Genomic DNA, 18,673 nt, shown 5'->3' with positions numbered 1-18,673 from the left:
CCCCAACCCCACATCTTCATTGGAATTGAAGTCAGGTTCCCCTTTTTCCTGCAGCCCTCCTGACCATCAAGTCTTTTTAAAACTTGAATGCTTATACCTCAGATTCAGAATTTACACACTGCACACACATATATATGTATAAAATCAAATCCTGTATATGCATTTTATCTCCCCCACTAAATTACATGCCCTGAGACTATTATTCACTTCTCAGAAGCATGGATGTATCAATTACAGGGCCTTATGGTTCAACTAGTCCAACTGCACCAGATATATTAATTTCCCCTTCAACATCACTGCCACATAGTCATTCGGCTTCTGCTTGAATACCCCCAGGGACAAACAGTTCACTACCTCATCCATTCCATTGTAGGGGTAGCTCTACCTCCTAGAAAGCGCTTCCGTATATTGAGCTGTCGGCTGACTCCTTCCATGTCCCAACCAGGCAGGGTCTGTCTATTTCTTTTTGCCCGATGATCTTTCATATATTAAAGTGGCAGCATGGAAGAGTGAGAAGAGAACTGGTCTGGGGCTCTTCTGTTACCCTTGGGCTCCTTCCTCTCCTTCTTCCTACCCCGTCTGTCCTACCAGGCTTGAAGAAGTGTCCTCACCTTAAAAATGACTCGGATGTTCTCACCCAGTGGATCCACATTCTGGAAGGAGAGCTTGAGGGGAACTGCATTGGAGTTGAAGTAGGAACAGTCCTGCCACAGTAGAGAGTGTAGTGACAAGGGTCAGGGTGGTCCATGCACAGGAAAGAAAATGGCCGGTCTACCAGCTGCTGGCAGTCTACCTGCTCATAATTTCTTCTAGATTTCTCAGAGCCCCATTCCTTTCTTCCGTCCCTACTGTCATCATCCTGTTCAGTTTGTTACGACCTCAGCTCCAGCACCGATCTCTTCCCCTTCAGTTCATTCTGCATACAACTTACTAGTTGTGTGACTTCTGGTGAGTCACGTGTCCCACCTGTACCTCAGTTTACTCTCGTGAAATGGGGCTCCCAACAGTAGTGACTTCATAAGAGTCGTGATGATGAACTGCAATAACTAGCACGAGGCACTCGGAGTGGTTCCAGGCACAGACGGCGCTCTTAAATAACAGACAACAGCTTCCCCAGCCTGGCTTCAACCCAACCGCATCACGAGACACTCATCCAGCCCCCGACCCAGCTCCTCCACTCTGCACAGCTGTTGGGCCAAAGCCCCTACATGTTAGGGTTGAGGAGAGGCCCCAAACGTATCTTTCTTCCTCATATATCTCAGTAACCAGGTCGGCAAGGACCTCGCCTCCATCGAGCCCTCCCTGCTCCAAGTGCCCAACCCCAATGGTCACTCACCCTGGGCACAATGCCCTTAACCAGCAGACTGGGGCTAAGCGGCAGACGGCAGGAGCCATTGAGGACAAAGAACTGTCTCACCTCCTCCAAGCCTGTGCGAAGGATCCCCTAAGAGGGACAGGAGGAGGGACAGGAGGAGGAGTGAGGTGAGGGGACCATAAGCCCAACTCAGAACCAGGTCTCTCCCTAGGGTGGGTGCCCAGTAGTAACTAGTATGTAAACAATCCCACCGCCGACCCCAGAAGTGCAGACAACCTCCAGGAGACTGTGAAAAAGGAAGACCCCTCCTCCCATAGCCCCACCTGGGACAGTGCACAGGCAGCAAGCCCAAACGTCTCGAGGGGCCAGGTGATGAGAGAACAGCTTAAAGGAGGCCCCAGTGAACTATGGGCAGACTGCATGTCGAGGGAGAGAGGCTGCTCGGGCTCTTGCCAAGAAAAGCCAACCTGGACTTTATAATCGCCCAATCATTAAATGTTAGCAACCAGCCACATTGCCGGCCTAATGCAGTGCCTCTGTGCAAACAGATAAAGGTGCCCGCCCTGGCTGGCAACAGGCCTGAGCCATGGCACACAGAATAGTAAAGTCTGGCTGGATTTCAGCCCTCATTCGCCCCCTTTGGCTGGGTGCTCTTGTGCAGTGAACAACTTACACAACTCTGCTTAGCCTTTAAGGCAAAAGGTTAAATAAAAATTTTAATACTTTTCAGGCCAAACAAAACATATCCAAGGTCTGTATCCAGCTTGCAGCCTATTGGTTAGAGAGAGTCACCTCCTTCCAGCCCCTAAATTAGAGGCTGGTCAAGTGCCATCCTGCTGGTCAAAATGCCTAAGAAGTTAATGACTGGCTGTAGAAGCCTGGGACCAGAAATGGGTAGAGGCAGCCTGTCCCCACTCACCTGCCGAGCAGATGGAGCAGCCTCCCGAACCTGCTGGGCCAGTTTGGCCAGGGTGTTGACAAGCCAGCACTGGCGGTTAAACTCCTCTCTCAGCCCCTTGCCACAGCAGCACAACAAGGCTGCCAGCAGATACTGGTAGCGGATGCTGAACTGGGAGTCCTTGAGGCCGTCCTTCAGCAACCTGGCAAGGCAAAGGGAGTAGGGAGTCAGCAAGCTCAAGGGGCCACAGGCAAGGGTGTGGGGGGCAGGGGTCAGACCCAGCTCCAGCCCTGGGAAACCCACCTCAGATCTGGGAGGAGAAATAGACTCTGTGTGCCAGCTTATACAGAGGTATTCACCCATATTCCAGAATGTGCCCACTCTGCCTTTAAGGAGAGCTCAAAGCCCCTTGGCATCCATTTCTGCTTTCTTTGTGCCACGTGTGGATGTGGGGCGGGCCAAGGAAGAGCCTCGCTGTGCTACATAAAGGTGGACTAAGGTCCCCTGAGCATAAGAGGCTGGCCCAAGCTGCATGGTAGGTCAGTAGCATGCTAGAATCCAGACAGCTCAGCTCGCCACCCTGCATGCCTAGGAGTCAAACAGTCACAAGGACACGGGTCTCCCCCCACTTCTCTGCACACAGTTTTACCAGAAAAAGTAGTGAGTCACTCTCAAGTCAGAGACTGCTCGTTTCAGGAGGAAGCGCACCAAAGGGCTGTCCAGGTAGCACTCGTACTTCAGGGCCTGTTTAACAGAGAGGGAAGGGAAGGCAGTATTGACTGCCTGTAATCTATACCTACCAGTATCCCTGCCCTTCAGAGTACGGACCGACATGGGGGCTTGCAGGTGGGATCATTGCAACTCCAGCAGGCCAACCCACCCACCTGCACAAGCTGGGGCAGGTAGTCAAGCAGCTCGGCGTCTGACAGCGAGCCGATCCACTGGACGGCCATACGTCGCACCTCCTGGTCCGGGAAGCTGCAAAACAGAGCCCAATGCCCTGTTCGCCCAGCTGCAGGCCTGGCGGCACCATAGTGAGCCAGCACTCTCACACCTGGGCTTCGGAGCCATGCATGGAGAAAAGGCAATATCCTCCAGACGCTGCCAAAGCCTCTAGAAGAATCCTTAGCACCTTCTCTGGATAGCAACCTCAAGAATGGCCCTGCCTCCTGGTCAGAATTGGCCTCAGGCCATGGAAGAATAGGAAGGTGGTCATGTTCATTCCTTGTACAATTCATGGAAAATGGGACAAAGTCCTCAATCCCACTCCCAAAGATCTCTTCCTTCATTCTTACTATACCAGAAAGTCCCATCATCAAAGAGCCTTCATGAGGGTTAAAGCATTATTGTGTCTTGGTACCATCCTTTAATGCAAATTTTGCTGGGCAAATAACAGAGTCATGGAATTTTATATAAGCCCGTACGCCTTGGCACAATTAGTTTAGGAGAGCAAAACCACTGTCTCCAAAAGTCCTGAAGGTAAGACACATGGATCGAGTACATTTTAATTCCTGAGAAGGTGAGAAGGAAGCCGAGAATACTGGGTACTGTCTGGAAAAAGCAGCCCAGGGGCCTGAGACTGGGAGCCTTGTGTCCCCAAAGAACCCTTCCTCCCCAGAAGGAAGAGGGAAGAGAGGACTATTATAGATTAAGGTTTGCGTTACACAGGTGTGTGCACTTTTCAGAACTCTTCAAAACTCAGCAATTGTGCAAGTAAGGATGAGGTATTTCCTTACATGTAAATTTTGCCTCAGAACAAAAAACAAACAAACATTGAGTTCTAGTCGATGATATTCATGCTAATGTATTTAGGAGAGAGTTAAGGTGTCTACAATTTACATCAAAATGCATAAAAACATAAGATGGACTGATGGGTGAATAGATGGATGTACACACAATATAAAGCAAATAGAGCAAATGTTAATAGTAAGAATCCAGGTGGTGAGTAGGTGGACGTTCACTGTAAAATTTTCAATTTTGTTGTATGTTTGAGAAACATTGGGGGGAAAGCGAGACAAAGAAAAAGCAGAAAAAATAGAAGCGGAAAAGCCTGAATTTCCAGGCCTACTTTGCCACTTTCCCCAGGGCTGGCTCAGGTCACACTGATGGGCAGCACCAAGCCCTGGCTTCCGGAAGCACACTTAGTCAGGAAAGGTGGGTGTTACAACTCACGTGGCATGCAGGAGCCCCAGGGCATCCTGGTGGTTCATGGGGGTCCACTGCTTCAGGAGAGCATAGATGTCGGGCAGGCAAGCCCACTCCCAGCTGGGGGCGCTGGCAAGCACCAGGGGGAGCGAGCTCACCTCTGAGTGGCAATAATATCGCTTCTCCCACAGGCGCTTCTTGTCAGCATCCGTGAGCCTAGGTGGTAGGGGAAAGTGAGAGAGAACAGTCAGCCAGAGGGTAGGGTACTTACTCCCCAAGAGAATGCTATGTTCTACAACCCAGTGGTTCCCCAACTTTGCTGCACATTACCTGGGGAGCTTTATAAAATCCTCATGCCCAGGCCGCACCCCATACCAATTAAGTCAGAATGTCTGGGGAAACAACATTGGTATTTTTTTAAAGATGCCTAGGTGATTGCAATGTGTGAAGGGAACCAGGGCCCAAATCTCATTTCAATGCTGACTCTGGGACATCTCAGACTGAGGCAGGGCCAAGAGCACCAAATTTGCTCCCCTTCCTGAGGATGCCCTAAGGGCGCTAATTCCAAGGAGAGCCACCAGAGGGCAGTAGTTCCCACATGGCAGGGTCTGGGCAGCCGAGAGGCCTCCTGGGGCTTCCTGGGGCCAGATGGAGGTTTTACAGGACCTATAGATAATTAGGCCTTGTCTGAGATCAGGTGTCTAATGGGAGAAGGAAGCTGAGGGGCTAATGAAGCCAAGGATCAGCAGAGGAGTGGGGGCAGGGGAGGCCTGCAGTCACTCAGCTATTCTGGCTGTGCTGGGTGGGACTTGAGAGAGATGAGACCTGTCTCTCTTGGTTCTCCCTGCCCACATGCACAGGGTCCTACAGGAGCCAGAAAGGTACAGAGAGAGAGTAGGCAGCAGAGAATCCCAGAGGCCACCAGCTCCTCCAGCTCCTGGTTCCTCACCCGCTTCTCTAATCCTGGTAAGAGAAGCAGCCCAGAGGATGAGATCAGCTTCGATTCCCTCGCCCCTAAGAACTGCCAGCTTGCCTTGACACCTGATCCTTTTTGTAAAGTGACAGGGCCAGAGAAACGCAAAGGCTCTGTGTGAGTGTGGAAGGCGTAGGGGGTAGGGTGGTGTAGTCAGCAACCAGCTGCCCCAATGGACAGCTTATCTGGGGTGTGGGCAAAGCTCTGGTCCCCTTGACAAGCTGAGTCCGGGCCAAGTTCCGAGCGTGGGGACGGGCATTCCCAGATGTAACTTCCTTTTCTTTTTTTTAATTATTTCAATATTTATGCCTACAGCACCTAGACTTCCTAGGTAGTCTTCCATCCAAGTGCTAACCAGGCCTGACCCTGCTTAGCTTCCGGGATCAGACATCGGGCTTGTGCAGGGTGGCATGGCCATAGACTATGGACCGCGGCTCCACTGGGGTGTGAACCAAGGCCTTCTGTGTGTAAAGCAGACATGCTAACCGCTACCCTATGGAACCACATCCCAGATCTAACTTCCTGACCCTGATGACTCCACTTTGCCCACTGTCAGCTCATGAGAAAAGGCCTGGGGGCAGAGCCTTCTCTCCACAATTTCTCGCCCAGGTGGCAATGCCTACCCCATCCCACCTCTACTCCCAAAGCAGGAGGACAAGGACCTAAAGATGGGGGGTGAGAGAGGTCACACAGGATGTGGTAGACTTAGTGGCACCTGAGCCACACATGGGGGATGGCATGGGCCTCACCAGTACAGGGACTCCTTCTGCATGATGTTTTTAAGCAAACGTTGGTCTTCTTCCCGGAGGCTGCCAAACTCATAGCAGGGGCTGAACTTGTCGCCAAGGGGGCTGGTGAACTTGATGTCGAAGGCTGAGGTGGGGAAGTCAATCTGGGGGATGGCGTCAGAGAAGCAAGGAGAGAGAACAGGCAGGTGAGGGGGAGTTGCCACCTACTATGGTCTCCAGCTTCTCTCACGCCAGGGTTCCTGTCTGTCTCCCGCCCTCCCTCCCTCCCTTCCTCACTCTCAGGTTGTCTATAAAATCATCCTGTTAAACGTGGTGCCCTCTAAAGTCCTTTCCGGCAGTAACTTCCAGCAAAATAAGAGAAGGAAATGAAGAGAAATAAAAATGGGCAAGTACAGAAGAGGTTGGTCTGAAATGCATTCTAGGTGAGGGGGCTGGCCCCAGGCCAGAACTCTGAACAGAAGTGTCACCAGGCTGAGCCACTAGAAGCCTCCAAGCTAAGGTTGGTGAGCCTTCAATGTGGTCCTGGAGGGCACTGCTGCCAGATAGCAGGAGTTGGTGAGGACCCTGCCGATGCTACAGCCTGCGATTCTGGGTCCCCTGCTCTATGCTTCAGATGTTCATCTTCCTAAAAAGGATATTGGAGCTGAGTGAGCCAGTTCTCAAAAGGAGTTCTGCACTCCCTCATTCAACAAATGTTTACTAAACCCCAATATGTGCCCAATAATATGGGCATATAGAAGTAAATAAAATGACAAAGACACCTGCCTCTTAGAGCTTTCATTCTATCTCATTCTATATCTACTTTGATATTCCATGTTCCATACCAAAGCATCTGCTGACCACAGGAGCGGGAGGCAGAAACCGGTAACCAGACCTTGGCCCTGACCAGCTCCTCCCTTTCTCCCCACAAGTGCATCCACCTGCTAGAGCACTGAGTGACCGGCCACGGGGAGGGTTTCCAGCAGTGAATAGCTCAGATTTTATCAGACTTAGTAATATGAGGGTTCGATACAAGGGGCTCGAATGGAGTTGAGCCATGAGTGGGGAGAGTCTCAGACCCTGCTTTCGGTTTCCTTGAAATCAAAGTTAACCTCCAGAAGAGGGGGCATAGATTCCACAGAACTCACCCTCTCACTCCAAGTCTAACCACATTCACCCAGTTGCTTCAGTCACATCGTTATCTCAGACCCAAAGTTCCAGCAGTTTCTCCTCTATCCCAGCCCAACTTCTGGGAAAAACTTGGAGCTGACTCCGGTGTGGTCCTGATGAGCAGGTGGGAGGCAGGGACTGAGGCTGGGCTCTCACCTGGAGGATGACACTGTCCGGCTGGTGGAAATTAGGTGAACTCCAGCGGGCACTGGAGTTTTCCTGTGTTGCTGGCCATAAGCCCAGAAGCTTTCGGCCACGGGTCAGGATGCTAAGGAAGATAGAAGGTGGGGTGAGCCAACAAACCCAGTGGCTAAGGACATGGTTTTCCTCCTGCTCCCCCGTGCAAAAATCTGCCTTTTCTCCTTGAAGCCATCATGCATATCCTCTCTCTCTCATTCTCCCCCTAGCCCGTAGCCTTTTTCTTCTTCCAAGCCCTAGAAAAGCCCTCCACTCCCTCAAACTTCCAGGAAGCCTTTCTGAGCTAACCACACCCTGGTCGGGATGACCTTGTGGCAGGGATGCCTTCCTGAGGTAGAGAACTGGACTAGATCACCTTTAAGGTCCTTCCGATGACAAGACCAGAAGATATGTTACCCCAGCAGTGCATTTCCGTTCCTCTCCCCAACAGTCCTGTGCCACCAGTGCTTCCCAGTAGCTCTTGGTTACATCGATTGTCCTGGTCACTAGTCCTGTACCTTAGTCCCCTCCACCAGGGCTGGGACTCTCTGGACTCTGCCGGTGAGCCCCTCATGGCCAACCCTTTCTCTGTCCCCCTCCTTCCCTTCCAAGGCCAAGGAGCTGCTGCCCTGGGCTCACATACTGCCTGAAGTTGAAGAGCGGAGTAGTGACCCAGCCCAGGGCTTCAGGCGCCCGCCGCTGCTTGTTGGCCTCCGAGGCGCTCCCAGGAGGGGGGATGGGCAGAGCATAGAGAGTGGCACACAGCAGTGTCTCCCGAGGCAGCCGGTTCACCTGCACCGGGAAGCAGATCCTAGGGAGAACAGGAAACCACATCAGGAGGTGCCACCCCTGGGGCTTCAAGAGACAGGAGGCCCAGGAAGTCAAGTTGAGGCTGAGAACTTGGCTTCCCTCTGAGGATATGGACGTGTTCCCTGGGGAAGCCTTCCTACAGAACCAGGACAGTCCCAAACTATAGGTAAAACCTCCACTGGATGATCCTAGAAGCACATTATGGTGTCTTTGCAGACTCTCAGTGGAGTGAGGCAAACATCCCTGATTTGGGGGCTACTGATGGTGACCAGACAGAACAGAGCCACCTCAGAGTTCAGGTGACTACATGTCCCACACTATAAGCCATACTCCTTCCCTTGTTTCAGGATTTCTGCAGAGGGCCACCAAGGAGTTGCTTCTTTTGACAATCCTTTTCCAGTTAATAATCCCATCCCTCCCCCACTTCCTGCTACTGAGAACCACCAGGAAGCAGCAGCATGTTCTCTGCCTTCAGTTCACCCTCCCCCACAGTCCTCCACCTGTCTGTCCTCACCCTGTCCCCTTTTCTCCTAACCTCTGGGGGCACGAGATAGTTTGTTCTCATCTCAAATATTTTCAAAGCCCAAGGGATAAAGAAGAGAGGCCTTTCGAAGTTCAGGGGTGGAGGGGTAGTGGTGAGAAAGCCATTGGCAGGGCCAGAAGAACTGGGACACACAGCCCTCACCACTACCCAAGCCCAGATGTTCCCTCCCAGGCTCCCCTGCCAGAATCACACCCGGCCACCCACTCAGAGTTCAGGATAAAGAGCTAGGGTGGGGTGAGGTAGAGCTGTAAAAAAGAGAGGGAAGGCCCACATTACCTTTGGGGAAGCTGTCCCTGGGCCAAAGTCCACACTGTCACACCCTTCTGGGCAGCCTGGGCCCAGCTTCTATGCCAGAGGGCACAGAGGCAAAGCAGCCACCCCCACTGTTAGCAATTTCACGATAAAGCAGCCTCCATGCTGCCCCTCATTCCTCCAGGGGAATCTCCACCCAAGTGAGGCCCTCCCTCCCTCCAGCCAGAGACTGGCAGAGCCCTGCTCTGTCCGGCAGCTTCTACCCTGGGGGGCCCACAGCTATAATTAGGGCCCCTCCATCAGCCGGTGGACATGCCAAGCTGGGGGTTGGCTTGGGTGGCAGAGCGAGGCTGCTGGGCCTATTTTGAGTGTTAGCTGATCCCTGTACTGCTGCAGCAGGAGAGAATCAGCTGACCCCACGGCAAAGAACAGAGGGAGCTGAGCCTGATCTCGTTTTTTTCTAGCCTCTTGTCTGGAGTAAAAGTGGAATGAGGAAAGTTTCTAACTAAAACCATACCCCCTCGAATCAAACTTCCCATGAACCTTCACCCGGAGTCAGACAACATAACGAGTAGGTTAGCTGCAACCCTGAACCATCTCCTTGCCTAAGAAACCCCTTCCCTTCTCTCTGCCGCCCATTCGTCAAAATCACATCACATAAAAGGGCTGCCTCCTCCAGGAAGGGTTCCTGGGATGCAAGGATTCCAGTCCTGGTTCTGCCACTTACGACCTTGGGCAACAGCTCACTCCTCTGCGTTTTGGTTTCCTCATCAGTGAAAAAGAGAACACAGCTTCACTTTGTGTGATGTGTTCTTTGTGTGTACACTGCCTATGTGCTTTTTGCTATGTTACACCGTGGCTACTGTACTGGAAGTGGGCTACGCAGATAACACTTTCATGCACAAATATCCCCATGTATCACAAATCACTATGTCAGTCACTTGGAACAGAGAAACCAGAACTGAAAGGGCTCCCCCGGCTAAGAATAAGACAAAGAAGAAAGCATTTATCATGTGTTAGGTGTTGTGCCAAAAACTTTACTTGCAATATCCCAACTGCTCTCAAACAACCCTATGGGGCAGGCCCTACTACCATGTCCGTTTTGGGTTGAATGACCTGCCCACAGTTGCACGTACATGAAGGATGGGAGGAGGACTACACCCAAAGCCTGTGCTCTGAACTTTACACTGTAGTGCCTTCTCTCAGACGCCTTGGTCTTCACAATGAAGGTGCAAAGAGGTCTCCTGTGGAGCACCTGGATGGGCAGTGCTGAGATGACACCCTCTACAAGGCTCTAGGCAGGGGACCAGCCCTTTGAGACTCAAGGCAGAGATCTCAGACAGGCAGAGGAATGAGACCCACAGAAGAGGCAGGCTTAGGGCCAGCAGGCAGGCTGCTTCTACACCTCTGATACTATAAAGGAAAAGGGTCTGAGGCCAATTTTGTGGGGTCTGCCTGGGCCAGAGCACTAAACAGCACCCTTTCCTTGGCAGCAGAAGTAACTGAGGCCTGAGAATGCCAAGGGGATGGTGAACTCAGGAGCCACTTAATGCAGCCGACCTTGGCCTCCAAGGAGTCTCTCCTGCCCTAACACTTCATTAAAGTACTTTATTCACACCTTTATTGCCCTCAGAATTACATAAGTGTGAAGACAGGAGGAAGGGCCTGCCTCCCCAGTTCTCCATCAGTAAAATGACCCCCCGCCCAACATTTCCACAGACTCTCCATCTACCTCTTTCGGCATCCTTGGCCTCCCCAAGGACCCTTCTTAGTCTCTCTAATCTGAACTCCAAATACTGAAGTAGTAGTTCTGCTCAGATATCGTCAGTCTGGGGAAGTGAACCTGGGGCAGCAAACCAGGGCTTTCGGATTATCTGCAGTGAGGACAGAGCACAGCACAGAAACACCTGCAACCGTCCGCGGCGCGCTCGCCTCCGTTTCCTTCCTGCTTTGCTTGGCTGACGCCTGCCTTCCTGGCAGCAAATTAGTGTTGATAAATGGTGATTATTATTATCTTGTGTTTATGGTTTCGTATTTATAACTTCTCTCATATCAGTGCCACAACTGTCTCTGAGTTAAACCAATGTCTCCACTTTACAGTTTGAAAAACCGAAGCACAGAGAGGCCAAAGAGAACCTAGGACTAGAAACAAAGCAGAATACAGCCTGCTCTCTGTGCTCTTTTCTCTAGACAACCTTCCCTTCTCCATCTATAAGGCCCTCTCTCTATTCTGTGAAAACTTGGGGAAGAAAAGCCAGTGAAACCTTTTAAGGGAGACAAGATCAAAACAGCGAATTATCATTAAAACTAACGACTAACATGGATGTGGTCCTTTGTGCTTTACAAAGAGCCTTTGTGAATACTTGGCACTGGAGTCCCATAACAGCCTGAGGAGGAGAAATTATATTTATTCCTATTTAAGAGTTAGGGAAGTGGAGACTCAAGAAGTTGAACTACATGTCTGGTTGGAGTTTGGCGACAGAGCCTGGTGGGCTCCTCCTCTTGAGTCTGGCTGTTCAGGAGCCGGGGAGAAGGGCTTACCACTGGTCCCAGATGATGAGGTGGAAGAGGTACTTGGAGAAGTGAGCCCTTCGGGTCTGCAGGGGGCTGCACAGCTCCTTGCCGCCATGACTGAGGGAGCAGGAGAGGTAGAAGTCTTCATAGCTACAAGAGAAAGGGAGCAGGTCGAGACACTCAGCTCCCAAACCCCAGTCACCCAACAAACGCCAAACTCCATTTCCCCTGGTAAAACTCCTCTAGGTCTCTGAGGACCACAACATGGGATCATAGGGCAGCCAAATTGGATTTGCAGAGGTGTGCTCCGGGAGCAGCACACCTGGATCCCTCTGCCCCGTTCAGGCTCCATGTTGAGACATGGTTTTTCTTCCTTCTTCGTGGAAAACCAGCCAAACAGCCTTCTCCTCACAGTCAGCTCCAGCCCTTCGGGGGTCGGTGTGCACTTGTGTGCGCATGCGCAGGTGAGAAGGGCGGGGGGATGAAAACGACATATGCCGACATGAATGCCAGCACATGGGGGTCCCTGTGGTTCGTGACAGGTGCCTGACAGAAGAGGTCAGAGAAGGCCCTGGTTTCCCAAGCTGCCTCCTTTGTTCACTGCCAATCGCCCAGAGGAATACATTAAGTGAGGAACAAAGAGAGAAGGGAAAGGGAGGGGGAGGGGCCCCCTGAGGAGGAGGGAGAGCCAAAGGCCTATTCCCCCAGGCTTTGGATGCTGGGGAGCTGAGGATTACCAAATGAACCGGCCCCTCCACACCCACCCACCACTGCGGGCCTAGAGAGCTCCAGACAAAGGGTCATCTCCCACCACCCCACCCCCTCCCATTGTGCGACTGCAGGGGACTGCAGTTATTGGCCGAGGGGCATGCACTGGATCTGGGAAGCCTGGCCATCTGTCACCTGTCTTCATCAGCTGGCCTTGGATGGGAGGGGGCAGGGATGCCGATGCAGCCAGCTCTGAGAGGGAATGGCAGGATCTGCCCACTGCTGCCTCTTCTCCATCTCCTTAGGGGACTTGCTCTCTCCTCTGGTATGTCCCAGCCCATGTCCCCCTCAAGCACTCAGCTCTCCCCCTCAGCCACCATGCACCATGATGCCACAGATCCAAAACTGCCATCCGAAAGTCAAACTCTGCTCCTTCCAAGAGGCCATCAGCGCTGGGCTCACCTGGTAGCCCAGGTGATGGGGATGCGGTGGGTGGCATAGACGGTGAAGGCCAGGCACCTGGAGAAATGGCAGGCCTCCTGTACCAGATCATGCTTATGGCTCCCATGCACTGCTGTCTGGAAGTCTGCATTGAATGTGCTGCAATACAGCTCCACCAGGTCCAAGATGGCAGCTGTCAAGGCTTCCACGACCTTCTCTGTGAAAGGGAGGGGTCAGAAGGAAAAGTCATGAGGCCTAAACGAGCCCCATCTTGTTGCCATGGCGCTGGCTAGGATGGGATACTCTAGGAAATTGTCCCCAAATGCCAGCCGGTTTTCTAATAGCTGTGACAAAGTTCACCCATCTGTGGTAGAATGTGAAAAAAATAGGAGCATGTCATGAGCTTCTCATAAAATGACATATTAAATTTTAAATGTCCTTATTTTTACGTATCGCAACTTTAATGTTAAATGTACTTTCTTTTAGGAAATAGTGGGAATCAGGTAAGTTTTCTTGGCAAAATATGAGCTGACAATTTCTATGTTAATCCCCAAAATAATACTTTTGGGGACACTTTATTGGTCCATGAAACCCAAAAGACTGGTAATCACTGACCAAAAACCCCAGAGATATGGGCTTTGTAGGCCAAAGTTCTGCTTAAAAGACTCAGGGAAAATCCTAGCGAAAAATTCTTTATCGCCCTCTCCCCAGGCCTACCCCAACTTGGAAATGCAGGGATTGTGAGCAGCCGGGAGAATAATCACAACCTTCCCAAGGGAGAGTTTTCCCATCTGGAACCCAGGGCTAACTGCCTCACCACCCCCACCCTCACATTTACACCACCTCATCACCATCTCCCAGGGACACCACAGGAATAACTAGTAAAAATAATGGGAAAACATTTTGTGGAAAGAAATGTGCTTTCCAGCTGTGTCCATGCCTCATATAGGAAAACACACACACATAGGCAGACCTGGACCCATCAATCAAGGGGGCCAGCGAGAAAAAGGAATCTGGACAGAGTCCACAGTTTGCAGCTGCCCCTACTGGATAAAGACGGAGAGCAGTTCCCTTACCTCGGTTTTCCCTCACAGCCAAGACGGTAGGGTCCTATGGGGGAAAAATAAGAGGGAGGGGAGCTTCAGGGCCACAGCCTTTCCTGTCGCAGCTGGAAGAAAAGTTTTTCACAGCTGCGCTCATCTGGACCAGACTCGACTGAAGTTTGAGGAACAGAGATTCCCCAGGGAGGACGGAGTAATGGTTTGTACCAGATCCGCGTGATGGACAGAGTGAGCCAGGCCAAGGGTAAAATCATCGTGTCCACCCAGATGGGACACTCCAACCCTCAGGCCACTCCACTACAGGCCAAGCGCCTGTCGTGTCGGCCCTGTCTGCACAGCACACAGCCGCCACTGTGGAGTCACAGAGCCCCTGGCTCAGGGAGATTTTGGTTTTCCATCCTGGTGGGTTTGCAGATTGCCAGGCAATACCTCAGTGACTGTGAGTAAAGCTTTTGCGAGTCTGGGCTCCTGGCAATCAGTCCCAGGGGTCAGACCCTAGCCCACCCTCGTTGTCAGGAAGAGGGGACACACTCAGCATCCATTTCTCTTGTGGTTAAACTGTTCAAACACAAAAGATGGAGGTGGAGAGGAGAGCCTTTTGGTAGCTGAATAGCTGATTACCAGTCACCTGTCACATCCTCTCCTCCCCTTCCCCCACACTAGCGCTCTGGGCCCCATTACCTTCTGAATTTTAGGCTGCACGCGAGAGGGGCAGGGGGGCAGCTGGTTGAGAGCATTGGTGATCTCGGGGGTTTCCACGGCGGCCAGGGCGTTGCAGATGGCCTTAACAGACTGGACCACCCTGTCAGCCTTCAGTGGGAAGTCCCCCTGTGAGAGGGGCACAAGGAGGCTGGCAGGCTAGTTCTCTCAGCCTCCAGTGCCCCACATTGAAGGAACAGGCTGGGAGGAGTGTGGGCTCATGACCCCCAGGAGCAACCAGTGGAATCCATGCTTTCTTTTCAAACATCCATCAGCAGCAAATAATCGCTCCTACTGAATTAAATGAGGCACCCCCACGTTCCCCAGTTCTCTCAGCCATCTCCCTGAGCTGCCTCTTACTCCCAGCTGCAGTCTACTTAAACTATTCAAATGCACGCAAGGTTTCCCGTAGAGACATGCAGTTTTAATAAAATCAATCCACTGGGATAGCAAAGAGGCCGAAGAGACCACACTGAGGCCCTACTTGCCCACGCAGCCTTATTTCTCACACTACCATCTAGAATTTCCAGACAGATCTTGCCTCAGTACAATGGACATGCCACACCCACTTGGTCACCTCTGCACTTAGGCTTCTGCAGTTTTCTCATTTGGAATTCCCTCACCAGACCTGCCCTAATTACCTGTATACCTTCAAATCATGGACCAGCTAAAATCCAGCCTCTGTCCCAAAGCCTTCCCTGGCTAGTCCCCCTATCTATCCCTCTCCAAGAGACCTTGATTAACTCATTATACCCTGTTCCATCTACTGATAGCTTTATGTTACTGTTCCATTTTTCTACTGGGAACACAAGCGCCCTGAAAGCTAAGACAATTCTCATGCTGCTCTGTCCAGAGCAGCCACTACTAACACAGGGCTAGACTAGCACAGAAAAGGTGTTCAGAGAACTCACTCCTCATCACAGGAAGTGGTCAGGCAGAGGCTGCTAGAGAAGGGATTCAGGCAATGGGACAAGGGTTGAACTAGATATAATGCTGAACTCCCCAAAAGGGAAGAGAGTCCATGAGCACTACTGACTGGATCAGTGAGCCAGGAATTGTTTTTGAAGATCCCGATCTGATTTTCTTTAGCTTCAAGACATTTGGGGCAAATGTTTATTGTTATGGTTTTGAGGTTTCAAACTCCAAGTGAAGAGAGTCCTGGCCCTTTCCTGCCTCTGGGACCCTCCACCTCCTGATGGTCTTCCACTCGTGACACCAGAACTGCAGAACCTCTCAGATCAGAGGTTTCTGGGCGTTCATTGCTCACAAGACACACCCAGAGCACATTCAAGTACACCAGCGGGGATGACAAACCCATGCCCCTTAGCGTTGCAGACGCCCTACTCCAGAGACAGGGATCGGGCATGGTTCCTGACCTGCTTCTACGGATAACCCCTCTCCACACACTTGCCAGCTGCCCAACAGCCAACGGTCTAGGTCTGCCCAGGACTCAGGGAAATGAACATCCTGACACATCTTCAGTGTCCACTCCAGATCCCTTCTAGGGAAGGCTGATCCCAGGAGGACTGGGGGAGAGGAGGGAAGGAGCCTTGGGCAGCTGGGCCTGCCCCAGGATCTGTACTCACATCAGCCAGCAGGAAGGCATCCACCTCATTGTGGTAAGTGTCGAACAGAAGACTCAGGGCCTGCCTGGGGAGTTGGGGGCAGGGAAAAGTCATAAGAGAGGTCAGGACAGACCCTGTACGCTGGGAGACCCATTTTCTCCCTCCCTCTCCACAGCTCTGGTTTAAAGGCATTCCCAATCTTTCCATATGTCCCATGAAGACTGTTGAAGACTTAAGGACAGTGAGTCCATTCTATTTTGCCACCTCTCACCTGGAAAATGATGGCAAAGCACCATAGGGAAGCGATGTAACACACCTGGAGCGGGCATCTTCCCCTTGAGACTCTTGGGCCCCACCCCCAAGACCTGCAAAAAGCCCTGGACCTGGCAGAAAGGTAAGCAAGATTATCTGCTGGGGTGCCCTCAGACTTCCTGCTCGGCCCACATCCAAGATGGTACCTACTCTCACCTGCTGATGGTCTGTTTGACTGGCCTCTCTTGCAGATGGACGAGGTAGTTCAAAGTGGAGGGGCTCTGGTCATCGTTCACCTGTGTAAGAAGTGCCCTATTCAGGGAGGGGTGGTGTCTTCATCTCGGCCCAGCGCCCCTGCCCCACTCCCACTGAACATGTTCCATTTCACCCTCTGCCACCCCATCTCCCTGACACGAACCGTCCGGGCCAGGTCACTGCGTACGGCTTTTTGCTCCATCAGCTGTAGCCGAATGTCAATGTCAAACTTGCGGCAGTATTGAATGTACTCATGGCTGCCCAGGGCGTGCTTGCTGGTGGGACAGGAGGACAAGATCATTAGCATCCTGGGGACTCGGTGGGAAGGGAGATGTAGACCTGAGCCTTGGGGAGAGAGAAACAGGAAGAAGGGGAGGTACCGGGGATGGTGCCTGTGTTGTGTCCCCGACCTTGGCTCCTGGAAAATGTCATGGTAGAGCTCAGGGAAGGAACAAAGTTCTGTCTAACTGAAAGCCACCTAAAATACTGAACCCTTGGTCTGTACATTGACTTTCCCAGTTATTTATTACCTATGTTGTTATCGCCGGTTTACTCCAGGGTGGAACTTCTGGTGGGGTGGGGAACAGAGGGACAACTCAGGGGACAGTGTTTAAACCCCACTCCCTTGGCCTTGGTACCTGGGACATGTTGGAAGTCGGCCTGTGTTCAAGCTTGAGCATGGAGCTCAATGAGGTCCTAAGTCTCCCACCCACCACTGTTTGTTACCAGCTGGGGTGCCAAGATCAACCAAGCAAAAAACCCAGCAAGATTCCAGATCTGTTATCCCGAAGCCCATCAAAGGTTCCTTCTCCCCTCCCCCGGTGGGTCCTGCCTGATTGTAAATAACTATATAAATATCTATGGACTTCTTGACAGACATCTGCCTGCATGCCATTCCCGCTGCACAAGCAACAACACGTGAGACACTACCCCGGCCCCAAAAGTCCCAGAGAAGGAGGGCCTAGGGAGTCCCCCTAAGATCCAGCTTTTTCCTCCCTCCCAAATCACACCTCAGTCAAAAAGGAAACCCAGAAGAGGGGCAGAGTGAGTCCTACCTGCGGGCCAACACTGCGGGCCTGGGTTGGGTCCCAGCAGCTGAGAAACAGAAGCCGGAAAGAGACTTCCTTCCTCAGCAGAGCTGGGAGTCTAGGCCAGCAATGGAGAAGAGAGAAAAGGAGAAAAGGGAAGGGGTGTGTGCAGAGCCGACACAGGTTCCCCGGGCCCAAGGCCAGTCAGGGTCCAGCTAGGACTTAAGGGGGTTTCTCCACATCCCGAGGCGCCAAGCCTTTGATCTAGGCCTCGACCTGCTAAGTCTGAGCTGCAGCCAAAACCTGGGACTAAAGAGGCTGGGCCGTGGGGCTGGTCCGGTGGGAGCGCCCTGGAAGGAAGGAAGAGTGTGGTGGGAGTGGGGGAGGAGGCAGGAAACCCAACCCTCCCCCAGGACCGTCTCGGGGTTCTTATCTGAGAGCAGCCTGCATCCTGGACCTGCCATTCCCCCAGCATCAGCCCCTCCCGCTAGACAGGGTGGGAAACCACAGGGCTTTCTTGAGAGTTAACAGCCTTCTGAAACCCCCAGAGAGTCCTTTCCATCCCACCCAAGGCAGCTGTCTTGTGCTCAGGAGTTTGGACTTTTCCGTTGATGGGAGGGAAGAGAAGAACCTGGGCAGGGGAAGGGGGCTCCTGGACAAGAGTCATGGACACGGGCCCCCTGGGGACTTGTCGACCTTCTCTGTGGAAGGGTTTCCTGTGTGTGCATTCAGGTTAGAGTTGGGGAGGCATGACCCCAGGACCGTCGAACCTGTTCCACCTCACCCTGAGCATTCCTCCTGGGTCTTGGCAGGAAGTCAGAACCTGACAGCTCATCTACCATCTCTGGACTTGGGCGCTCAAGGACTAAGGGACTGTCGAGGGAAATGACAGTATCCATCCAATCCAATCCCCACGAATTCCTCTCTTTGAACGGGTCCTTCCCTGCTAATATTTACTGATTGTTCATTTAATCCTCACTATATCTTATAGAAGAAACTGAAGGTCACAGTTTCACAACTAGTAAGTGACAAGCCAGAACCCAAACCAGCCATATGGTATGACCTACTTTGCCCTTTGTTCTCTTACGACAGTGGCAGGATTCCTGGGAAGCTCTCTGCCAGGAGACCCTGCTCTAGA

The 18,673-nt window shown here is 52.2% G+C and overlaps 1 protein-coding gene across 1 annotated transcript in view; it reads right to left on the bottom strand.

Annotated features, from left to right (window-relative positions):
* The window catches only part of PIK3C2B (phosphatidylinositol-4-phosphate 3-kinase catalytic subunit type 2 beta), a 42,577-nt gene that overhangs the window by 16,750 nt on the left and 7,154 nt on the right, over positions 1–18,673 (bottom strand). Inside the window, exons 5-20 of the mRNA XM_006922869.3 lie at positions 16,671–16,782; positions 16,469–16,548; positions 16,022–16,085; positions 14,418–14,564; positions 13,752–13,785; positions 12,697–12,892; positions 11,554–11,676; positions 8,050–8,217; positions 7,386–7,497; positions 6,081–6,223; positions 4,386–4,574; positions 3,098–3,191; positions 2,863–2,957; positions 2,235–2,415; positions 1,337–1,444; positions 612–704 (exon numbers count right to left, since the gene is read on the bottom strand). Of these exons, the coding sequence (XP_006922931.1) occupies positions 612–704; positions 1,337–1,444; positions 2,235–2,415; positions 2,863–2,957; positions 3,098–3,191; positions 4,386–4,574; positions 6,081–6,223; positions 7,386–7,497; positions 8,050–8,217; positions 11,554–11,676; positions 12,697–12,892; positions 13,752–13,785; positions 14,418–14,564; positions 16,022–16,085; positions 16,469–16,548; positions 16,671–16,782 (1,939 nt within the window). The remainder of the gene's footprint in view (positions 1–611; positions 705–1,336; positions 1,445–2,234; positions 2,416–2,862; positions 2,958–3,097; positions 3,192–4,385; positions 4,575–6,080; positions 6,224–7,385; positions 7,498–8,049; positions 8,218–11,553; positions 11,677–12,696; positions 12,893–13,751; positions 13,786–14,417; positions 14,565–16,021; positions 16,086–16,468; positions 16,549–16,670; positions 16,783–18,673) is intronic.

Source organism: Pteropus alecto, unplaced genomic scaffold, assembly GCF_000325575.1.
Source record: "Pteropus alecto unplaced genomic scaffold, ASM32557v1 scaffold359, whole genome shotgun sequence".
NCBI classification, from domain to species: domain Eukaryota; kingdom Metazoa; phylum Chordata; class Mammalia; order Chiroptera; family Pteropodidae; genus Pteropus; species Pteropus alecto.
The sequence above is the reverse complement of the archived record's forward strand: the minus strand, read 5'-3'. Positions and strand labels throughout refer to the sequence as shown.